Source organism: Mesocricetus auratus, unplaced genomic scaffold, assembly GCF_017639785.1.
Source record: "Mesocricetus auratus isolate SY011 unplaced genomic scaffold, BCM_Maur_2.0 Super-Scaffold_100008, whole genome shotgun sequence".
In the NCBI taxonomy this organism is placed as follows: domain Eukaryota; kingdom Metazoa; phylum Chordata; class Mammalia; order Rodentia; family Cricetidae; genus Mesocricetus; species Mesocricetus auratus.
Window position 1 is genome coordinate 5,055,400 of NW_024429192.1, and position 23,022 is coordinate 5,078,421.

Below are 23,022 nucleotides of genomic sequence, written 5' to 3' on the forward strand. Positions count from 1 at the left end.
GAAAATTACTTGTTGAAACAGAGAGATGGTGTAACGTCTGCTGGTGACTATAAAAACAAGTTGAGAACAGTAGGGGATGTTTAAGAATGACTGTGTGTAGTCACCCTTTGGTGTCTGTGGAAGGTTGGTCCAGAACCCCCTCTCTTCAGTTCAGACATCTGCAGTTGCTTAAGCCGTTTATACAGAACAGGAAGCTGCTGTAAATAACGCCTGCACACCGTCTAACACAATGTTCATCGTGCCTAGATTACTTACGGTAGCTAACAGAATGTCCCTTGCACATAAGCAGTTGCTGTGCTGTTGCTGAGGGAATGATAATGAAAACAAAAGTCCACATGTTCCGTGGGTTCCCCCCCCAAGTGTTTTTCCTCTGCGATTGCTTGAATCCACAAATGGGGACCCACGGCCGTGTGGCCTGCTCTACTGTAACTGTGGAGCAGTGTGCAGTTAGCAGGCTCCGTTGGGTCCTTACCCAGGGTACATAGGTGTCTCTACTTCCGTTGAGAGACTTCTTGGACCAAAATGCTCTTGAAGATTGAGTCCATGCTGCTAACACTTTCTCACATGAAGCCCCAAATCAAGCAACTAACAAGAAATAATGAGCCAGATGACTGTGAAAGTGTCCCAGTGTGCCAGCTGCCTGGCAGGGCGTGGGGACCCTCCAGCTGCTTACACTCTGCCTGCATTTATCAACAAGCATTAGTGAGTTCCGGGCAATGCCTGTCCTTCATGGCTGGTTCTACTGCGGATCTCACATTCAGGGGCTGTGTGGAGAATGGAGTTAATGGTCAGGTTTGCAGTACACAGCTTTGGGATCCCAGCTCACTGCCCAGCCTCTATTAGCCTATATTGGGCAGCCTATCCCATTTAGGAACTCCGTTTGCTATCCCTGAACTTCCTCTAGCCAGGCTGCCAGGCTGCCAGGCTGCATGGGTCCATCTAAGTGAAGAAATCCCAGAAGCCTCCTGTGGGAGGCTCACCCTGTAATCCCCGAGTCCCAGTGAGTTTCCTTTGCCTTCATCAGAGAAGGAGGAAATAGTCAATCAGAAGCCGCTTCAACCCTGCTTTTCTCAGAGACGATGTAAGTGAACATGAAGCTGATTTCCCGACTTTTAGAGACTTGAGACTGCCCTTGTGGGCCTAACTGCACTACTTCCTCAACACCTGACCCCAGGAGGCCCAGGACAGTGAATGGGAGGCTGGCCAGTGTCCTCTAGGGAAGTGTGTCTCTAATCAAGTCACCTTATGCAAAGGAAGGGAGCTCTACAGCATTCATCTGCATCCTTATCAGATGCTCAGGGACTAGGCAAGAGGGGAGGGGCCGTCTGGAGGTAAAAAGGCTCCCTTCATAGTGGAGCATGTAGTACTGGGTGCTTAGTACCGTGTGCACAGTACTGAGGTCATAGTATTTGCTCATAATATTGATGGCAGATCTTCACAGACCTTTTCCTTTCTTTCTATTTAAAATCTTTGTATGGTGTGCGTTCGGCATTGTATGAAGTGTGTTCAACATTGTATGGAGTGTGTTCAGCCTTGTGTGGATCATGTTCGGCATTTTGTGGAGCGTGTTTGGCATTGCATGGGCCATGTTTGGCATTGCATGGGCCATGTTTGGCATTGCATGGGCCATGTTTGGCATTGTATGGAGCGTGTCTGCCATTGCATGGACCGTGTTCGTTCGGCTCTCCTTCTTCTGTCCCCTTGCTTCTAATTAATGAGAGTTATCTGAACCAGGATCGTTCATAAGGCTGTTTGTCTTTTTTAGGTGACATCTCCAGAACCCACAGTAGAGGTCCCCACTTTTAGCCTTTGCACTGCTACCCTAGGTGCAAGTCCCCTTCGCCCCTTTCCTATGCAAGTGACTCATTTTGGTGAACCTCTTGCTTAGTGGCTCACAGCTGGGATGAGTTGTGACCCCCTAGGGGACATTTGATGAGGTCTGCAGATATTGTCACATGCTGGGCTGGGAGAGTAGTCCATAGCACCCAGAGGTTGAGGCAAGAGATCTGCTAAACACCCTACTATGTGCAGAATGCCGACCCCCCCAACAAAGACCAATTCTAAAACTTAAATTGTGCCAAGGTTGGGGGAACCCTGGCCTGGCTTACCACTCTCAAAAAGATGTTAAGTATCTCTCTTGCCCCTCCTCCCTCAAACTCTTTACCTTCCTTGAAAATGTATGCAATTTTAAATTCATGATATTCACAGTGAATAAAAAAAAAAAGTGGAGGCAGGAGGATCAGAGGTTCAAGACCATCTCTGGTTATATATTGAGTTCCAGACCAGCCTGGTCTATTAAGAGACCATGCCTTGGGGTGGGGATGGGGGAAGAAGGAAAGGAAGGAAGGAAGGAGGGAGGGAGGGAGGGAGGGAGGGAGGGAGGGAGGGAAGGGAGGAAGTGTCCAGAAGCTCTGAGGAGTTAACTTCCATGATTTTGATTTTCCCCCCAAACCAAAACTCAAGCTTTGCCCAGAGGTAACCCTGCCTCACATGTAGCCCCCCACTCTTTAAATCCCTGCAAGTGGAAGCCTCTTCCAGGGCTGTTCTCAATCTACTCAGTGGATTTTACCAGCTTCTTAACTGAGATCAGATCGTCTGTCCCCTTGACACGTAGAGCCACCCATCCCGTTTTGGGGGCCATCAGGGGAAGTATGGGAGTGGCTGGGCTATGCATTGTTGAACGTTGAACTGCATACCAGTGGACCCTCCTCCCCCCGGCCCCCACACCTTCTTAGTACTGACAGTCTGACATATCTGCAGACATTGTCAAACCTCCCCTGAGGGTGGGGAAGTTGAAAACAACTCACTTAGAGGTCTGTGTCTGTCTGAGCTCTATTCCCCTTTTGTCCACAGAGGCGCGGTGAGGACTGATCACTGAGATAAAATGCAGGTTTTGCTTTCCCTGCCTAAGAAAAACCTGGGCAAGATCTCAACCCTGGGTCAGGTCTCTTCAGGGACAGCGTCCCTGGAAGCGACTGTGGTAGTTGCAAGCAGAGTTCAGCAGCCGGCCTCAGCAAGGCCAACCAGAGGCCCGTCTCCTGCTGCTCCTGGTGGATTTCCGAGGAGCAGGAGCTTCCTGGCCTTCCCTTCCTCCCCAGCCTCCTGGAGCTCCGAGGGCCCGAAAGGGTTATGCCCAGCAGGCACTGAGATTTCAGATTAGCAATGGAAGAGATGAAATTAAATATGGACTGTAATTCGAAGCGCTGTTTTTCATGGGAAAAGAAGTTCTCCCAACTTAGCCTGTCCAACTCTTTTGTCGAAACATTAATAGCATGCAAATATTTATGATTCATACATGCCCCCTTTTAACTCCCAAGTGCCTTTCAACAATACACACTGCGTTTTGACAACGAGGCAGAATAATCCTTTTGTCCCATAGCTGAGCTGCGCAGGCTGGCACCCAGCAGCATCTCATTCTCCCTGAGTGGTAACTGCGGTCTCCACCCCGGTTTAGGGGGGTTTGTGCCTGTGTGACCCGTGCTGCTCCAGGCCACACCGCTGTTACCCGGAAGCTATTCTTACCTCGTCTTTTTAATAAATTGCAAGTGAATAATAGCCACACGTGGGTTTTCTCCCGAGACTACAGGGAACCCAGAGAGTTGATCTAATCTGCTGCTCATAGCCTCCTCTTGCTACACGATTGTCTTGCCTTCTGGCCAAATTCCTGGGCTCTGGATTACACTAGAGCCACTCACTGAGTCTGGCTTACGGTCCCTCTGATTCATCATACTTCCACAGAAAGCGTGTCAGTTCAGAATGAGTCTCTGGGTCTTTGGAAGGCAGCAGGAGGGAGTGTGAGAAGTGGCCAGGAACTCCCTGAGACATGCAGGCCTTGGTCTTTCCTCCCGCGCAGGCATGGCAATGCCTTTCATCTGGGCCTCACAGAGTTAGGATAACAGTGAGACGCTGCCCTTGCGAGACTCAGAAGATAACGAGTGATGGCTCTTCCTCCTGGAGTGGGGTCTGTGGGAAGAGGAAGGAGGAGGTGACACGAGCAGCCTGTTGCATCAGGAAGTTAGGAATGGTGTACCCTCTCTTACCACCCCCTCCTCCATGGAAGGAACTTTTATCCCTTTGTTCTGCTAAGGACTTGGTAAAATGAAGGTGTCTGGGACACACAGATCTTCATAAATACTCACCAATAAATGCATGCATAACAGTAATAAAATAACTAATCATTTTGGGGGACACTATGTGTTGGACAAATCCTATCCATTTCTCTGTTACATCTGTTTGCTTACCTTGTCCCCTGTAGTCATTTAAGGAGAGCATTTATTCCTTCCTTCCTTCCTTCCTTCCTTCCTTCCTTTCTTTTTTCTGGTTTTTTTTTTTTTGGCACAGGGTAGCACTGTTTAGCCCAGGTCAGGACTCCACAGTCATCCTCCTGCCTCAGCCTGTATTCACCGATTCATTGCATATGCATTGTGTGTCGTGTCAGTCACCAGGCTAGCACCGATGGTTCGTGAGTCAGCTGAAGAGCGGTTAGCGATCAGCATCAAGCGTTCGTGAGGGGTGACGGTGAAGCAAACCCTCACTGTCCTGAGTGGACATCTCTGTGACAAATGACAGGAGCAAACAGAAGTTGTGTGCAACCTAGTGAAGGGTGGATGGTTTCCCCCTGGGGAACTTGTCATGTCTGCTGATACCCGTGGCAGGCAGCAGAGTGTGTGTGTGTGTGCAAGCTCGTGTGTGTATGCATGTGCACACACGTGTGTGTGCACATGTGTAAGCATATATGCATGCGTGTTTGCATGTGTGTGCACTCGTGTGTGTGTATGCATGTGTATATGCATGTGTGTGCACATGTGCAAACGTGTGTGTGTGTGTGTGTGTGTGTGTGTGTGTGTTGGAGGGGCACCTTGCCTGTTGAAGAACTAAGAGATACTAGGGTGGCCTGCTCTGGTAGAGTAGGGTGGGGATGCTGTAACGGCCTTGACATCCACCCTGGGCACTAGTCTGGCATGGCATACTGCCAACAGGTTCATAGCAGAGAGTGGCATCACCAGACACGCACGATAGACAAGCTTGGGGTGCAGTGTGAAGAGGGAAGGCACTGGGAGGGCACTGGAGTGCTGAGAGAGCAACCTGGTGCATTTCTCCTCTCAGGCCCCTCGGGTCTGTGCGGGGAGAATCAGCAAACACCTCCCTTTAATACGTGCCACTGCCGGGGGACCTTAGCTCCCACCTCAGGCTGGCCTCAAGCATCCAGCCCACCCGCCCCTGGCTCCTTTCATTGCAGCCGAGGCTCAAGAAGCGGGTGAGCAGGAACTGGGAAACCCGATGCCACCTTCCCTTCTGAATGTCCACACCAAGACGCCAGCCTCCCTGCTGCTCCCACATGCCGTGCGGGGCTGTGTGTGTGAGGCTCTAGACCACACAAGCGTGCAGGGCGATGAGTCAGGCCACTTTGGGAAGCCACTTTGGGCTTCTTCCCTGCGTGGCCCCTGGCCGGACGACACAAGCTAGACAGGCCAGCAGAGCCTGGGGGATCTGAGTATGTCTCTCTGGATGCAAGGACAGAACGGCTTGTGGCCTCAGCCTAAAGGGAATCTTGTACATGTCTGGGCTAAAGACAGGCTAGTCATCTGAGATAATGTGGGGCTCGGGTCCCAAATGAATAAGACAGAAGGAAACATGCAACCGGAGGAAAGAAAACAGAGTCCCAAGGGGCAGTCTTGATGCTTTGAGGTTGGGTGGGGGTGTCAGGCGACATAAGGTATTAGATCCAATTTTCGAACCCCTCCCGTAAGATAGCAAAGTCGGTAGACGTCCCCATGTCTTATTAAAGACGGCAGGGAGCCAGCATTAGTGTATAACCACTCATACCCTGCTTTCTCTCACAGTACTTACCCCACACCAGATGCACTGTCTGCCCTGTGTGCTTACCCTGTGGCAGGCTGGGCCCTCAGAGACACAGAGGCGGCACCAACAGCGTTCACAGCGCAGGAAAGCCTGGTCCTTCCATTTCTGTCCCGTGGCCGTACTCCACCCTGCACCCAAAGCGTGGCCATGGTTTCCGAGCAGGGACAGATGCCACCCTGGAAGTCAGCAGAGCTCATTGATCCACTTTATCGAGTGTGTGTGTGTGTGTGTGTGTGTGTGTGTGTGTGTGCATGTATGTGCAGGTGTGTGTGGTATCCGAATTTCTCTGCCACGTATGTTTTGGAGCCAAGGTCTCTCACTGAACCCAGAGTGCATTGTTTCAGCTGGCAAGCTTTCCCCTCCCCCCCAAATCCACTTGAATCAACCCCCAGGAAGAGAGTTATAGCTGTCTGCTGCCTACTGGCTTTTTCTCTGAGTGCAGCAGATTCGAACTCAGGGCTTCATGCTGGTGCAACAAGTATTTCACCTTCCGAGCCCTATCCCCATCCCATAAGCCCATTTTTTCTTAGAACATTGGAACAGAAAACACAAACATGATTCGAGCACAGAGCCTGAACTCTACTGACTCACTTCCAGAGAACTTCAGGGTAATGGAACATGCGGCGTTCCCGTTCTCCAAGTAGATGGCCCCTTTCTCGAGTATCTGGTCATTCCGTGTAACCAGGCAGAGGTTATTTCTAAGGAAAACCCAGTTCTGTATTGCAAGCTTTCAGTTAGGCTCTGGAGGCTTGGACTTGTGCCAAGAGTGGGGAGCTCTGGCCTGCACTCAGCCTGTGCGGACACAGATGGGGCTGAACCCAGCCAGCTGGACACAGGGGCTCTTTGCACAAGATAAGACACACACACAGACATCTTCCAGTACAGCTCAGAGGAGCCGGGAGTCTCCATGCGAGCCACACAGCTCTGTGCCCTGCTCACAAACCCCTAAATAAATTAATTATGCAGCTCCATTGACAACAGATCACGGTGGAAATAGAAAGAGGAAGGGAGGCAGGCATGAGTGTTGGCTGCCAGGAGGGTCTGGTGGGAAAGCCAGAGGTATGAGAGAGCACTGGGAACGATACTGCTAATGTGGAAATCATATTTCCTTAAAAAATCCCCCACCTGTGTGTGTGTGTGCATATGCATATGTGTGTGCACGTGTGTGTGCGTGTGTGTGCGTGTGCATGTATGTGTGCGCAGTGTGCATGTGTGTGGGTGTGCCAGTGCATGTGTGCAACATGTGTGTGTGTGTGTGTGTGTGCAGGCATGTGTGTTCATGTACGTATGTGTGCAGGTTACAGGACAACCTGAGGGACTCAGCTCTCTCCTTTCCCCATGTGGGTTCCAGGGATTGAACTCAGGTGCCTGGCCTTGGCTGCAGGCCTACACTCACTGAACCGTCTCCTTGGCTTGGGTGAATCCATTGTGATGCCCAGTTATTTGTGGCCAGAATTAGACCTGGCATCATCCGCAGTCCAAGGGGAACTCTCCCTGCAGCCCTTGAGAATCTTGGGGGGTTTCCTGAATTTGTGAGGGGCAGGCCTCCCTGGTGGCCTTGATGTTTCAAAGGCAACATGTTTCCAGTAGAGAGGCTAGCTCCCTGGTGAGAGACACATGTGGACCGGGGTGTTGTGGTACTGCGTAAGGTATTTCTGCCACGTCCCCAGGCAGAGGAGCCTTTGCATGTGTAATCTTCCTTTTCGTGACAAAGGGCGAGTTTTACATCCCCAGAAAGCAGTCCCCAAAAGGAGAAGATGACTCATGCGTCCCAACCTACACCAAGGAGAATGAGAGTTACAGAACCACCGAGGGACAGTGGAGTAGAACTGTCCTCCCACGGACCAAGAAAGGGCAGTGTGCTCCCAGCAAGAGACAGGGGCTGGGGGAAGAGGGTCTGGCTGCAATGTGACAGCGTTTAGAACCTGGGCAGAAAGTGCTTTCCAGCCACCTATAGTCAGTCCTGCTCACTCTTCACTCCCTGGCCTCAGCCCTCCTGGGGAAGGCTGTGTGTTATAGCATCTTGATCCTGTGGCTTCGCCATTTGCTAGATGTGGAGAGAAGCACAGCGAGTCTCAGGCTGGACAGAGAGACAGAGCCTAGCAAAGGCTCCCTTAGACCTTAGAACTGTCGCAGTTCACCACGGAGCCCTGCCCTGAGACCCTGGAACTTCCAGGCCTCGGAAACCTAGTCGCATCACAGCTATGAGTGTCCGGGGAGGTTCACCCCGTGACCTTCTTTCCGACTAAATAAAGCAGTTCGTATTTTGTTCTGCCCTGTGGATGGACAGACTGGCGTCTCGGGAGACGCCACATGTCGCTGTCTTGGCTTGTTTATATAGCAGACCAGCCACTCAGGGCTGTGCCTTGCAGAAGGTTGCCAGCTGGTGACAAGGCCGTGAACTTGAAGTTCAAGCTGAAGTCAGTCCAAGCAGCAACCCTACCACCTGTTGGACGTGGCTCCTTTTCCACAAGTCCCACCCACGGTCAGGTGCCCATGGCTGCCTCGTCCCAACCCCTCCCTCACAGGACCTCTGGGGCTTCGAAATCTTTGTGGAAAGGTTGTCACTTCTTTGACATTTTTTTTATCAAGACTTTGCTGGGCGCCCAGCCCACGTGCTCCCTATTTCCTTTAGCCTACATGAGAAGACTCTGAGGTGGAAGGTGTTAATTACCTTCCGTTTTGCAGGAGAGAAAACTAGGGCCCTGAGAGATTAAGAAACTCGCCCACAATTGCACAGGCAACAAGTGTGGTTTGAACGCAGGTATGGCTGACACTTGGCCCTCTGCCTGTGGGTTTCCTGGAGCCTTATGAGCAAGCCTTGTCCCTTGTTGCTGGTAGGGTGAGTCCAGACGACAGCCCCCTTCTTCTCTCCGCCCTTTTTTCTTGTTGTCCCTCCTCTCCTTGCTCGGCCCTCAAGCTCCCCTCTTTATCACACGGCTGGCCTCCGTGTTCACAGCCATCCCCTGGAGCTGCTGCTGCTGCTGCATCCAGGACCAGGAGCAGAGTGAAGACTTCTCTGCTTCCCTCTCTCCCTAGCACCTCCCACTGGCTGGATGACTCACATTCGGGGCATCTGGGACTTAGAGCTTGCCCATCCCATGCCAAAAGCCTCGGCCTGCAAGCAGTAGCCAAGATCAGCCCCAAGGTTATCAACATCCTGGCCAGCGAGGGCTTCTGGGAAGGCAGCAGACAGGAATATGAAGTCTCCTTGGGCAGCCCAGTCCCTCCCCCTAGCCTTAGGTCCTAAGAGCCCAGGGAGGCTAGTGTTATTTTGCTGACCGGCACTCCTCTGGTCCCCTGTAAGCCCTTCCTCTTCTGGCTTCAGCTTGCTGAGAAAAACACTTGAAAGTCTTTCGCTCTCCACACCCACGCACTTAAAATACCAAGCCCATAGGTCATTTTAATAAGGGAATTTGGCGAATAACACTTGTGCGCTTGAGGCTGCGGCTCCCACGTCTGCAGGTGCTGGCCAAGCAGGGCCTTGTCTGAGCAGCCATGGGCCTGGGTGGGTGGAGAGCAGGGCTCCCTAAGATGTGCCTCTGGCTACCTGGAAGCCATTGTCAAGGATAGTGCCAAGCCCAGCTGGAAAAACCCAGAGGGATGGAGGCTGGGTTTTCACCCAGGAGAAAGATGTCACACTTGGGGCTGTGAGACAAAGGCACCATAGTCTGTAGATAATAAGCAGATGATGGCCTGGTACTCAGAGCTCTCACCAGGACTGGAGGGATGCTTCAGTTGGCAAAGTCCCTGCTTCACAAGCATGAGGACCCGAGTCCCATCCCCATCCCATTCCCAGAAGGGTGTGGAGATAGACACAGCTCTCGGGCTCACTGGTCAGCCAGCCTGGGTGAATCCACAGGTTCCAGGCCGGCGAGAGATCCTGTCTAAATAACAAGATGGGCAGTACTTGAGGAAGCCATTGTGAGGCCAGCCACTAGTTTATCTCCCCCCAGGTGAATCCCATTACCGATGTGACACCTTCCTACCTGGCAGCCTCACTAAGTGGAAACTCCTCATGTTTGGACATAACATGGTGAGCATAAAGTAATAAAAACCATGGTGGCCAACAGTGTCCTCTCCAGCCTCCCCTGCAGCTGAATTCCTCGCCTAAGTCAGCTAGTCTCTGATTGACCAGAGATTTCTCACAAGCTTTCACATTCCAAGAGTCCCAGTCCATTCCAGGAGACTGCCACCAAGCCAGGACCCCGGTTCGTAGGCAGCTTCTTAGAACAGTTTGCATGTTAGGGTCATGGGGACAATTTTCCCTTTAGGGGACAGTGGCGGGAGGTGGAAAAGAGCTCCTGAGTTTGGATTTGGCACAGGTGGGCACTTTTGACACCAGTGACAGAAACACAGAGAGTGGTGAGTGTAAAACTGATGATTCCTTTCTTTGTGTTTAAGTTAAGGTGATTATTTTTTTGTTATATTTGTGTGTGTGTGTTGTGTATGTGTGTCTGTGTGTGTGTGTGTCTGTCTCTGTGGGTGTTGTGGCATAACTATGAGGCCAGAGGATAGCTTATGGGAGTCAGCTCTCTCCTTCCATTATATGGATCCCAGGGATGAAACTGGGGTTGTCCAGCTTGGCAGCAAATACCTTCACCCACCGGGACATCTTGTCAGCCCAAACTGAGTGATTTTGGGAAGGTAACATCGCTTTTCAAAGTCTAAGCTTTGCACACAGCTAAGGGGTGCAAAACCCATTGTGCTCGGCTCATGAATCTGTCGTGACAACCAAATGAAATCACATAGGGCATATGTTGGGAACATTGTGAGTTCTACAGACACCTAAAGATGTCCATACTTTGAACACACGTTTCTTTGTTGCAACGATTTAGGAAACCGTTGGGTGGAGTGATGAAAGGGGGTTGGTGAGAGCGAGGCTGTCTCGGAGTTTAGAGACCCTTGCAGGGACAAGACAGGGGTGCTCTGTGTTTGCGCAGCGATGAAGAATTTACCCGCAAGTCAACATGCACCATGACTCTCAGAATATGCTCTTACTTAGAGTAAAGTCACAGGCGCAGTGAGGTGAGGGCCATGCGTTATGCCAAGTCCACACATGACGACCTTCTGAGGATGGGGAGATTCAAGGGTCACGCTACAGGAAGGTACCACACAGAGATGGAGTCAGATTGGGGCACTGAGAGCACAAGTTCCTACAGAAGGTTGATGCTGCTGACAGTCTACTGAAGTCAGAAGGAGGAAGGAGCCAGCTGCCTCCAGAGCCCCCTAAAGAAGCAGTTCCACAGGCACCTTGGTCGTGGCCTTGCGGCTCCAGAGCAATGAGAGACTGAATCTGAGTGCATGAAGCCCTGATACTGTATTGCATCAGCCCCAAGACTGCTTGAACTCAAAGATCCTTGAGGTCTTTGCAGTTCTGAAGCTGTAAGCAACAGAGAGCATGGGCCACCATGCGTCTGTTCATAGTGACACCATGCTGGATAGTCACAGGTTCAGATGATATCATCATGGCGCTATAACACGCACTTCAGGCAACAGTGCTGAACCTGTGGCTCAGGAGACACTGTCAGAGAACTTCAGATGCTACAGGCCTTCCACAGCTTTGAGTTGAGAAGGGAGATGTCCAATGCAGGCATCCCACTGCCTCTGCCTCAGGCTCAAAAGACAGTGTCAAAGAGCTGTGAGCCATACCACAAGTATCCCTTGAACTGGGACCAGGGGAGGCAAAGACAGGGAAGAGTCCAGATATTGTAACTCTCCAGCCGGAGACACCGGATTTCACTGTCCCCCACTTCCCGCAGCACACCCCCCCAAGGCCAGCTCAGAACTAAGCCATCACTCTCACGCTGGTGTCTCCAAGGTGCTTCTCCCTGGGCTCCTCTCACTTCGCTGGCTTCTGCCACCCCTAAGACTCTGCCCGTTCTCCTCCTTCCACACTTCTGTAGGATGCTAGGCCCTGGAGAACATGGTCCCTGCCCGCAAGCAGGTTAAGCTCAGACAGTCACAGATGCTGCCAAAGTAAGCAAACGTCTTGATTAATTAAGGTGAAGAGCGATCTGTGGGGCCTATCTGAAATAGTCACGAGCAAGCTCATCCCCAGGGAAGGTCACCTAAGACGCAGGACAGCAGCAACCGGCTGGGATTTGAAGGTGGGAAGACCCAAGCGAGAGGATCTGGGTAGCTGTAGAAGTGGCAGTGTCCTTGATTTAATTTTGGGAAGTGATATCTAATCAGAAAAATTGTTCATGGCTGTGTGGAAAGCATGGGACTGACCCAGACCCCCTGAATGTGGGTGTCAGTGAGGAGGCCCAGGTAATCTATGGGGCCTTGGGTAGTATTTATCCCTGGCATACAAATAGACTTTGAGTGCCCATGTCACAATATGGGAGGCTCTCTCAGCCGAAACTCTTGGGGGGAGGGCCGAGGCCCTGCCCTGGATGAAATGACAGTCACTGGAGATCCACCATGGAGGGCCTCACCCTCCCTGGGGATTGGAGTGGAGATTGAGTAGGGGACTGGGGGACCTGGTGGGGAGGGCAGGGGAAGGGGGGAGGGAGAGGGAGCCTGGATTGACAGGTGAAACAAGATTGTTTCTAACCTAAATTAAAAGAAGGAGGAGGAGGAGGAGGAGGAGAAGGAGGAGGAGGAGGAGGAGAAGAAGAAGGAGAAGAAGAAGAAGAAGAAGAAGAAGAAGAAGAAGAAGAAGAAGAAGAAGAAGAAGAAGAAGAAGAAGAAGAAGAAGGAGAAGGAGAAGAAGAAGAAGCAGTGTCTACACAAACGCCAGAATCCCAAGGCCCTAGCATGAGAGCTGAGCCCACGGGATGCAGGAGGGAAAGATTCTAGAGAGAAGATTCTGGAAGCTGACTCTAGGAGTCCACATTGATGATACAAGGGGTAGCCCATCGCGGGTTCTTGCTGAGAAAGGATGCCCCCCCTACCCCATGAGCTTTTCCGGAGACCCGCCTGAAAGCAGCAGACCATGTGACCAGTTGACTATGACAGACCATGTGACCGTTTATACAGTTGACTCTGACAGGGAATGATGGGCGGCTCTCTCAGGCCTCCAAGTCAGAGACCATTCTCAGCATGTCCACTCTCGGCTTCTGTTGGCCACCCCTCCAAGTCAGCTAGATGGAAACCCTGGACTGTCCCATGATGATTCCTGCAGATATCTGATGATGGCAAAGCCTAGAGCCAGGTAGCACTTTCCTGTGGAGACGAGGCTGACTGAGGAGGTAGGGGAGTTAGGTGCAAAGCCTCGTGTGCCGTAGAATCCCAACTGCTAGAGACCACTCCTGTCAGGCCCCTTGAGCCACTCATGATGCAAAAGGGACAGCATCACCAGCCTTATCTGCCACTGTTCTTTTTGTCACAGGCGTTAGCTGATAGATTACAGACAGACACGCCGGGATTATCTAGGAACAATTTTTATGATGAGGGAGTGAGCTTGCTGTGGTCATAGATTGTATTCCTAGGAACGTTTATTTCTCAATGGCCTTAGGTTGTATTCTTGGGGGGGGGGGGGTGTTTGAGTGGTCTTCACCCCTATCAAAACACATATATATCAACTGGAAACTATATGTGTCCTCTAAGGTGCGTGGACAGGTATGCTGAGTTTTAAAATGCCCAATACCTTTTGGAGCCTGTGGGCATGGTTTGTCTTCCTTTTATTTGGATTTCTTTGCATACTATGTGAGTAAGAGGAGAAATTGTATTAACTGAAGAACTAATATGTAGATAGAATACTTCCTATCACACTTAAATACTAGGATTCCATACAGAGCTCTGAGAAATGGCGGGGGGGGGCACGGAACATTCCAGCCTTTGAACACTGAGGACAGACACTGTTGTAATAATGCTTTCCCTCACTTATTCTTCTCTCAGCCCAAAATGGCATAAATTTATAAAAAAAAAATACCTGCACCCATTTTTCAGGCAAGAACACTGAGCCACAGAGGGTCTAGATCTTGTGATGTGTCATGGTGACACGGTGGGAATTCAAAACCAGAATCTACTTCCTGAAACCGTGAGGCCAAGAAGTAATGTATTTGATTTAACTCTGAGCTGACCTTTCATAAAGGCATGTGAAATATTCCAGAGAGAGCCAGGCACGCTTTCGTATGAACAGCAACGCGTTGGGATCCCAGTCTGCTGGCTGCGTAGCCTCGCTCTGCCCTACCCCAGTAATACTTGTGTAGCATCTCGTCAGCCATCTGGTCCTATAAACAGTTACCATCAGCCATCGACTTCTAGTATTTGCAGAGAATAATTTCTCATATAGCTAGTTTTCACGCTTAGAATTTCAGTCTTTGTTGAGTTGGTTTGTCTGTCTTGAGACGGAGCTTCATGCAGCCCAGGCTCATTTCAAACTCGCTGCACAGCTGAGGAAGACTTTGAACTTGTGATCCTCCTGCCTCCGTTACCTGAGTGCTGGGATTACAGGTGTGAGCATCGCCCCAGGTGTATGCGATGCTGGCATGGAACCCAGGGCTTCATGCTTGCTGGACAGCCGCTCTACCCACTGATCTACCCTCAGACCGGCTATAGAAAGTCAGTCTTAGCCAGGCGGTGGTGGCGCACGCCTTTAATCCCAGCACTCGGGAGGCAGAGGCAGGCAGATCTCTGTGAGTTCGAGGCCAGGCTGGACCGACAGTCTCCGAAACAATACAGAGAAACCCTGTCTCGTAAAACCAAAAGAAAAAAAAAAAAAAGAAAAAAGAAACTCAATCTTTTCTAATCCTCCAAAGTACAGAGTTAAAAGGGAAATGTGGGGGCTAGCTCCTCCTACAGCTCCTCCCCCTCCTCCTTCCCCCTCCTCCTCCTCCTCTTTCTCTTCTTCCTTTGGCCTGGATTTTATAACTATCCCAGTGTGGAGGGGGGGGACAAATGGTGGGAGTGGATGGCTATGAATCCCTGCTGGCAATTCCCAAAATCCCAACGTGGGAGTAAACTCTGATCTCTCCTGATCCTGTTGTTAATTAATGATTGAATTAAAGCCGCATAACTAGGCAATGTGTCACACCTAGCGAACCCACTGTGTATACTCCAGATTACCGTAAGGGGTAGATGCTCAGAGCACCCCTCAACCTGTCCTGTCCTGTTTTGTGTCTCTACAGGCAAGAGCTTCACTCTGACCATCACCGTCTTTACCAACCCCCCACAAGTGGCCACCTACCACAGGGCCATCAAGATCACAGTGGACGGACCGCGAGAACCCCGAAGTAAGTGGGCCCTCTCGGGGCTGGAAACTCTCTGGGCTGGCGTACTCGAAGGCCAGCTGGGTCTTACACATCTTCTGTCTGCGGCTCCAGTGTCTCTCCCAAAGGGATGTCAGACCCCCGCAGACAGGAGCAGTTCCCTTGTCAACCCCCTTGCTTCTCAAAGGTTGTGTCTGTGTCTGGGCTTTTTCAAAGCCTTGTCTTGGACATCAAAGGGAAATCAGACCAATTCAAATGAACTAAGAACAGTTTGGGGCTCTCTGAGGCCAAGGAATAGACCCTCAGATATACTGCGAAGTTCCATGTGACCAGAAGCAAACGGTGAAGAGAAGACTGGTCACGTACAGGATGCGACAAGAGAGGCCAGAGGGTCAGAATGGACCAAAAGGCGACTCACCATCCATCTAGCGTTAATTTGTTAAGGCCGGAGATGAAAACTGTGAGAGTATTCCTTCCTTTCTTCTTCCCTAGCGCAGATCCTAGTCTAGAATTGTTTAAAATAGAGACAGGGCCAGGAGAAGAGTGCTGGGGGAGCCAGTAAATATAGAAAGACGGTCTCAAAAAAGAGCTTCTGTGAGGAGAGTGTTTAAAAAGGGAGTGGGGTTGTTTAGTCTGAAGGAAAGATGTCTTCACGGTGACTTAATGACTATCTTTGAGTAAACACAGAAGTGACACTCTTCCAGGACCACACCCTGGCTCAGGAGCTGAGGCTGGACTAGAGGAGATGCAAGTCTGTAGGCAGATGAGTCCTGGATGGACACGGGCTTGCCTCCAAACCGTGCCAAGCGTCCCTGGGAAATGATGCCCTCAGAGTTCGGGATGTTGGGAAGTGGGGTCCCCCCTGTCCCCAGCAGCTATGGTAAAAGAGGCTAGGTGCTAAGAATGAGGCCATTAAGAACATGGTCCCTGGAACACAGTGAGTAGAATTCTTCAGCCTTCAGGAAGTTCCAGAAAACCCCAGAATCCCAGTTTCACCTTCTACAAGATGTATGTAATAATGATGGCATCTTCCCAAGACTTAACTAGATGACATCATGTGCCCGGTACAGGGCGTGAGCTTAGGAAATATTAGAGATCCCCAGCGGTACTTCCTTGCCTCTAACCCTCCAGGCGACCTTTTCAATATGGTAGTTCCCTTGAGCCTCTGAGGCAGGCTCCTGGGGTGTGAACCCTCAACAGGCAACGTTGTTAACATGGCCGTTCCTCTGGGCTCTGAGGTAGCAGCCCCTGAGCGTGTGACTCTATGTCACTATCCACTGGTCACTGTAGCTATGGCGTCCTTTGCTGCAGCCATGGAAATGACTTCCCATGTCTGGACTGCCTGTTTCCAGTTTCCCTGAAGCGGTAACACGCAGAGGCCATCCACATACTCAACCAGGCGTACCGCAGGACGTGGTTTCCATGCTGACTGCCCTGTCCTCTGTTGACTGTGTCTGGGGTCACTCCCTCCTCTCTGCCTTTCCTGTTCCCATTTTACCTCCTGCAAGGTTTCCAGCCATGATCAGACTCAGGGAATTCAGGGACTCGACATCACAGCCTGATGTTTTCTTTACTCGTGGAGACAGACCTGGGTGACACACTGTCATCTCACACCCGGGGATCCCCACAGCACTCCTAAGGGTCTCCAGGGTAGGAAAGGCTGCTGAAGAGGAGGACCTGCACTAAGCATGGCAGGCACCCCAAGGGCCGTGGCTCAGAGCGGAGGGAGCGATGAATGGCTTGGTGCGGGGCCAGGGACGAGGGCAAGGTTTAGAAGACTGAAGCTGAGGGTGACCGAGGTCCTGCGTTGGCTCCTTTGGGTGTCTCTGGCACTCTAACATTAAAGCCAAAGCAGCCACCGCCTCTAGGACAGTTCAGACAGTGGCCCTGCATGAGGAGACAGCTTAAAATAGGGGTCCACGGTGAGCCTCTACGCCCCTTACTTCCACACATAAGAAAGGCAGGTTTTCACCTCGTACATTTTTCTTTCTGGGAGAGAAATGGCCCCCATATTGGCAGAGCTGCCTGCCCCGAGGGTCAAGTGTTCAGATAAAGTGTTTGCCACCCCCAGCATTGTATAACTCAGGAGCACAGTCACCGGAAGAAGGGACCTAGAGAACCCCTCTGTACCCAGCCTTCTTCTCAGACGGAATCTGATGTCAAGGGAAGAGTGAAGGGGGGGGGAAGAGTAAGACTAGCTGTGTCATAAAGAGCCGTTGTAGCTCCAAGGGGACAGTCGTCCATTTCACAAGAAGCTTCTAGAACGAAAAACCAAATGCAAATTTAGGCCAACTCCAAAAGCAAAGGTGGGCCGTTAGTGTCTAATTTTACTGTTCTCTTCCTATCTATCTATCTATCTATCTATCTATCTATCTATCTATCTATCTATCTACCTATTTTGTCTTTTGAGTTGAGTCAGGCTCTTGCTATGTAGTCCTGCTTGGCCTGGAACTTGCTATGTAAGCCAGGCTGACTTTGAACCCTTGACTGTCCTCTGCCTCTGCGCCTTGAGTGCTGGGGTTAAAAGGCTTGTGCCACCACGTCTCTTACTCTGTCTTCTTAGCGTCTTCATAATTTCCGATGGCGTTCTGCCCACCATCACTTTTTGACACCATGGGACGAAAGGACCCTGCGTGCACATGGGGGTAGCCCAGCTGGTGCAGCTGCCCTGTAGGTCAAGGAGCTCTGTGCAACCCCTCCTACACGATGGATCTTGAACTCGGGATGAGTCTAGAACCCTGGCATTTGCCAAGCTGGGCACTGTTGCAGAGTTCTCCCGCTTGGGGAAATCAAAGGCTCAGAGAGGAAGAACCTCTTACTTGTCCTTCCAAGGAAAGAAAGCAACCTGTCCAGGTTTAAATGGGGCGATAACGCCCTAGGGAGAAGGAGGATTTCTCAGTGTCACCAGACCATGGATTGTCACCCACATGCACATCTGTCCGTTTGTCCGTCTCAGTGTCACCAGACCTTGGATTGTCACACACACACACACACACATCTTTCCATTTGTCCGTCAGTCCTATCCATGCCATGCTGTCTGTCTGCTCTTCACATCCTACAAGCCCTCTCCCCTGGCTTTGGAACCCTGCTCGTGAAATCGTGGGGGCTGGCTTTTATGATTTCTCACACGGGACACAGCTCGGAGGCTGTAAAGCAAGAGCACTCGGTAGCCTCGGTGCTGACAGGGTCAGGACGGAAACTGTAGTAGAATGTGTCCCCGGCAGAGAATCCCCAGCCTTTTTGTAGTTCCAATTGTCATTCTCCAGTAGCCATCTGAGTACACCAGAACTGTTTTCACACATTCTACAGGAATGCGGGAATGCGTCTGCCTCTCCAGCCCACACAGACTTTAGTGAGTTGAGCGCTGGGGGGTGGGGGGAGGCGGGGGATTGGGTTCCCTGGGAAGGAAGAGTGCCATTGGAGCATTTAGTCCCTTGTCCACAAGCTGAAAGATAGTGTAAGAACGGAAGCTAGCTGAAAGGATGGTGGCGGCGGTGGTGGGGTGTGTGTGTGTGTGTGTGTGTGTGTGTGTGTGTGTAGGTCAGAGGACAACATCAACCGTCACTGTCTCCCGCTCTCTACCTTGTTGTTTGAGACAGGGTCTGTCCTTGAACCTGTGGCTCATCCACTCAGCTCGGCTGGCCGGCCAGTAAGCATCAGGGATCTGCACGCCTCCAAACTGCAGGACTGTGGTTACCTCCTCACCTGCTATTCACGTGGGCAGGGGGAGGGGGGCATGAGTCCTCACATTGGGTGACTTGCTCTTCAGTGACTGAGCAGTCTCCCCAGCTCTCCCTGCCCCCCATAAAAGGAGTTTCCACAAAAAGAATTTTAAGAGTTGTTTCCTATAGCTTCGGCATTTCTAGAAACTTAATGGAAAACTCCAGCTTCCAACCCCTTCTGTCTATAATCGAGGAAACTAAGGGGATGTGTTTCAAGATGCATACTCTATGTATAGTCCACGATGTGGTTTACACACGTGTCTTGGTTTTGTGTGACAGAAGACATGTTGCTGAGGCCGTTAGGAGAGTGGAGGTCAGAGGTCTGATGTATTGGGTCCATCCCGGAGACCAGGCTGGGGCCGTCTTTTATTATCGGCTCTGGTACCTGGGGTGTGCGGAATAGGCTCCATTAGAATTCAGAAAGAAAGGTCGAGGAGCTTCTGCCCGCCTGTAAAGTTGCCGTGAGCAGTCACGGTTGGAGCTCTGGGATTCAGTGATGGGAGCAAAGTGGAGCCATACTTGAAACCGTCAGATCAGTCTCGCCAGTTAATCTTCTGGGTGAGACTTCCCTGAGAATAGGGTCAGCTGAAGGGTCACCTTGGCAACCAACTGCTTCCTAGAGAACTTAGTGGAAGTCATCATGTGACTCTAAGTGTGTGTACGTGCTTGTGTGTGTGTGTGAGAGAGAGAGACAGAGACAGACAGACAGAGATGTGGGATGTGCATCTTTATGAGGGTGTACCTACAGTGTGCTCCCACGTGGAGGTCAGAGGTTGATGTTGCTTGTCCTCATCCTCTCTTTTGTTTGTGTGAGTCAGGGTCTCTCACTGAACCCAGAGTCTACCGAGCTTAAAATTCTGGCTAGACTGGCTGATAGTGAGTCTCTAGAGTTCTTCTGTTGCACTCACCCGTGCTGGGGTCACACGTGTGCACTGCCAAGGCTAGCTCTTACACGTGGAGGCTAGGGGACCCAGATGCAGTCCCTGGTGCTTGGGCAACAGACACCATCCTGTACTCCCAATCTCATTAATATAATTTTCTTCTTTGACTTCAAAGGGAAGTAACAATAAAAAATTAACCTGCTGCACATGTATGCAAAAATATATGCTAAATAGAATCTTTGTATATGGCATGTGTTTTCCCGTGAAAGAGCAAAATGCATGAAAAGACATCTGTAAGCTTAGGGTGATAATGGACTTAAAAATCAAGTCTGTTAGAACAGCTTGTAGCTTCTCCTTTTGATTGAAAACAGTGTAGATCTTTTTTTTCAAAACATTCTTTTCTCTTGGTGAGAAGAGCCAGTAATTATAATGACTGACTTTGCACAATAACCAGTCAAAGTGCTGCAGGCATATTAATTTATAAAATCTTGGAAGAAACAGGTAAGGCAGTTGAGGCAAAAGCTAATTAAGAAGTGGATCCAAGGTCATCCAGATAGCCAGCCAGAATGGAAGTTGAGGAATCCCAGATGTTGGGTTCCATGGACACCGGATGTCTGTTTCTGAAACGGTGATAGTATCTGAGCGTCATTGTATTGTGATTCCTGTACCTTTGATAAGGAGGGCGTGTCAGTGTGGGTGTGGCTCACACGTGGTTTTCTTGGAGATTGGAGCCCTGTGGCTTTGTGTCTGTCTTTGCCATCTTGACTGGAGGGAGTCAGTCTTCCTCTAGGTAGGGATAGTGAGTTACCCACCTACTTCCCATGGAGTTCCCGACGCACAGATGCTGCCCACGGCCACGTGCGCCAGCAATTGAATGCGCGTGTCACCGAGGTCTGCTAGGGGACCTGGGTTAGGCTGGAAACCAAGGATAATACAAAACCTGTACCTCGCCCAGGGAAAAGACTAATACAGTGACCAAGGCAGCCTCCAGGACAGATGATTTAACAGGGATCCCACTGTAGCATAGGGTACCACATAACGCTTAGGCACATAGTAGTGGGCTCTTGGGACTGCCATTGCCAGTCACGGTGCTTACAGGGAATTGCCCCAATGTGCCTCCCAGGCCACCAACATGACCTTCTTAACCTTGGAGTGTTCAGACATGCATATCAGGTCAAGACGGGATCTAGACAAAGGAGAACGGAGATAGTCTTTCCTTCCTTCCAGCCCAGAGTGAGAACCAGAGGAAAGAATAGGCCTGTAGGGGGGCACTCTCTCTGCTTTTCCACTCTGAAGGCGTTTCAGGCAAACAGGGATGCCGGCCGGTGTTTTACTGTGGTTCCCCCCTCCCCGCTAACCTCTCTGACTGCTTGGAGATTTAGAGAGGCAGTTCTCTAAGGCATTTGTAATAATAACCCTGGGTGTTTCCAGAGAATTTTAGAGACACTTCCTGTTTATTATTTTAGTAATCTGGAAGTAGAGTCACAAGAGGTTTGTGAGCATCGAGGTTCCCCCGACTCCCGAATTCAGACTCTGGCCTGGAAGGGTCCCGGGGGTAGGGGGAGGGGGGAACGTGAATAGACCCAGAAGGGACATGCTTCTGTCTCTGCCAACAGCAGCAATCCATGCTGCTGCTACCCGGATGGGCAACAGTCTGCCTTGACAGTACCCAGTGACTCTTGGTCAATGTCCTGCTTCTGCGCACAAGTCCTGAGGGTTAGGTGGCACCTGCCACCCGGAGCAGGTTCTGTCCAGGTGGTCGTAAGAATCCAGAAGCGTGATCAAGACGCCTTCTCAGCCTGCATGGGGGTGGGGGGAGAGCAATGAGAGACGTGTAGCCAATGAAAGCCAAGCCATCCCTTTGGAGTGTCTCTTTCCGGTCACATCGCAGCAAAACCGTACTGCTCCTTAGAATGCCACCCCAGTGAGGCTGAGGCCTATGCTGATGTGCAGTCCTTGTTAGAAGTGATTGCATGAAGGGCTAAAAAAAAAAAAAAAGCTAATACTGTCTACAGCTAGGCTTCCGTTCCTTAATCTTAAAATGTGTGAAGAGATTTTGGGATCCTCAACTCCGGGACCCGAGCTTTCACCCTGGCGCCGCCGTCAGACCTGTGGGTGTGAACTTAGGCAATTATCTTAAGTACTTTAGTCCTCGGTTTCCTCTTGGGTCGAACTAGGCAATGAGACGAGATAATCTCTAAATTAGTTCCCACTCAAAAGGGGTAACAGAATATCGTCAGTAAAACAGATATATGGCTTCCTCACAGATGGGGCCCCTTACAGGCCAACAACCCCAAGCCACCACCCCTGAACATCAGTCATGGCTTCTACATTAGTGCTCTCTCTGTCTCTGTCTCTGTCTCTCTCTCTCTTACACACACACACACACACACACACACACACACACACACAATGTCCTGCAGCCCTTGTATCTCTGCCATTCAGCCTGAGACACTGAGTAGGGGCTGAGACTCCCATGTTTACGCTGGCTAACCTTGGCATGCTGTTACCTGGCCATCTGTCCAACAGGCACAATGGCAACATTAGTGTCAAGGGACCAAGAGGCTGAACGATAGACTCCCTCCATGGACCCCCGAGAACCTTTCCTGGCCACAATAAGCATTTGGAAGATGTCAGCTATCCTCTGTGTTTAGTCTTAAGACTCTTCTGAAAAACGAGAAAACTCTAGACAGAAACAACAACAACAACAAGGGATTTGTAAATCCTAAATTTAAAAATTCATGAAGTTGCCTTAATGTTGCATTTTGAGGTGTAATTAAACATTTATGCATTTTGATTTTTTTAATTTCAGCTTTTGTTTATTGTAGTTAGGCCCAGTAAGTACATTTCTTTTCTGGCATATTATGGCCCCTTAAAATACTCTGGGCACTGCTCCTAAGTCTCCCATGGTTTCATCAAACTTGTTCTCCAATGTCAGAATTTGTTAAAAAAAAAAAACTTGGCAAAAAATTATGTCCCAGTAGCACAGAGGCTGAGATCGCCTCATACCCAAGACCTACTACTTGGGCCCCTACTTATCGTGTGCACAAAACAGCTGATGAAGAATCTCAGATTGTTCTAGAAAATAACAGACCCTCCACACCGTCTGCCCTTGCTGTCCCCAGGGGGCTTGTTCCAGGAACCAGCACTCCAGATACAAATTCTGCCACAGGCATGCTCCTGCTATCAAATGGCAGACTTTCTGCAGATAACTTGTGTGCATCTTACTGTAGACTGCCAGTCACCTCCAGGTTACTGAAATGCTCCATCCAGGATGGCACAGACGTTATTAGACCGAGGTGTCAGGGCTGTACACGTCCACACGGGCACACCTTTCCTTCCTCAAGGATTTTCAGCCTCAAGTGGGTTGGGTCCAAGAGTGTGTGTCAGTCACAGATA

The 23,022-nt window shown here is 50.6% G+C and overlaps 1 protein-coding gene across 2 annotated transcripts in view; it reads left to right on the forward strand.

The window, feature by feature from the left end:
- Runx1 (RUNX family transcription factor 1) overlaps window positions 1-23,022 on the forward strand; it is a 229,290-nt gene that overhangs the window by 148,414 nt on the left and 57,854 nt on the right. For both annotated transcript variants that reach the window (XM_040750450.1, XM_040750452.1), the window contains exon 5: window positions 14,940-15,044. In XM_040750450.1, the coding sequence (XP_040606384.1) occupies window positions 14,940-15,044 (105 nt within the window). The remainder of the gene's footprint in view (window positions 1-14,939; window positions 15,045-23,022) is intronic.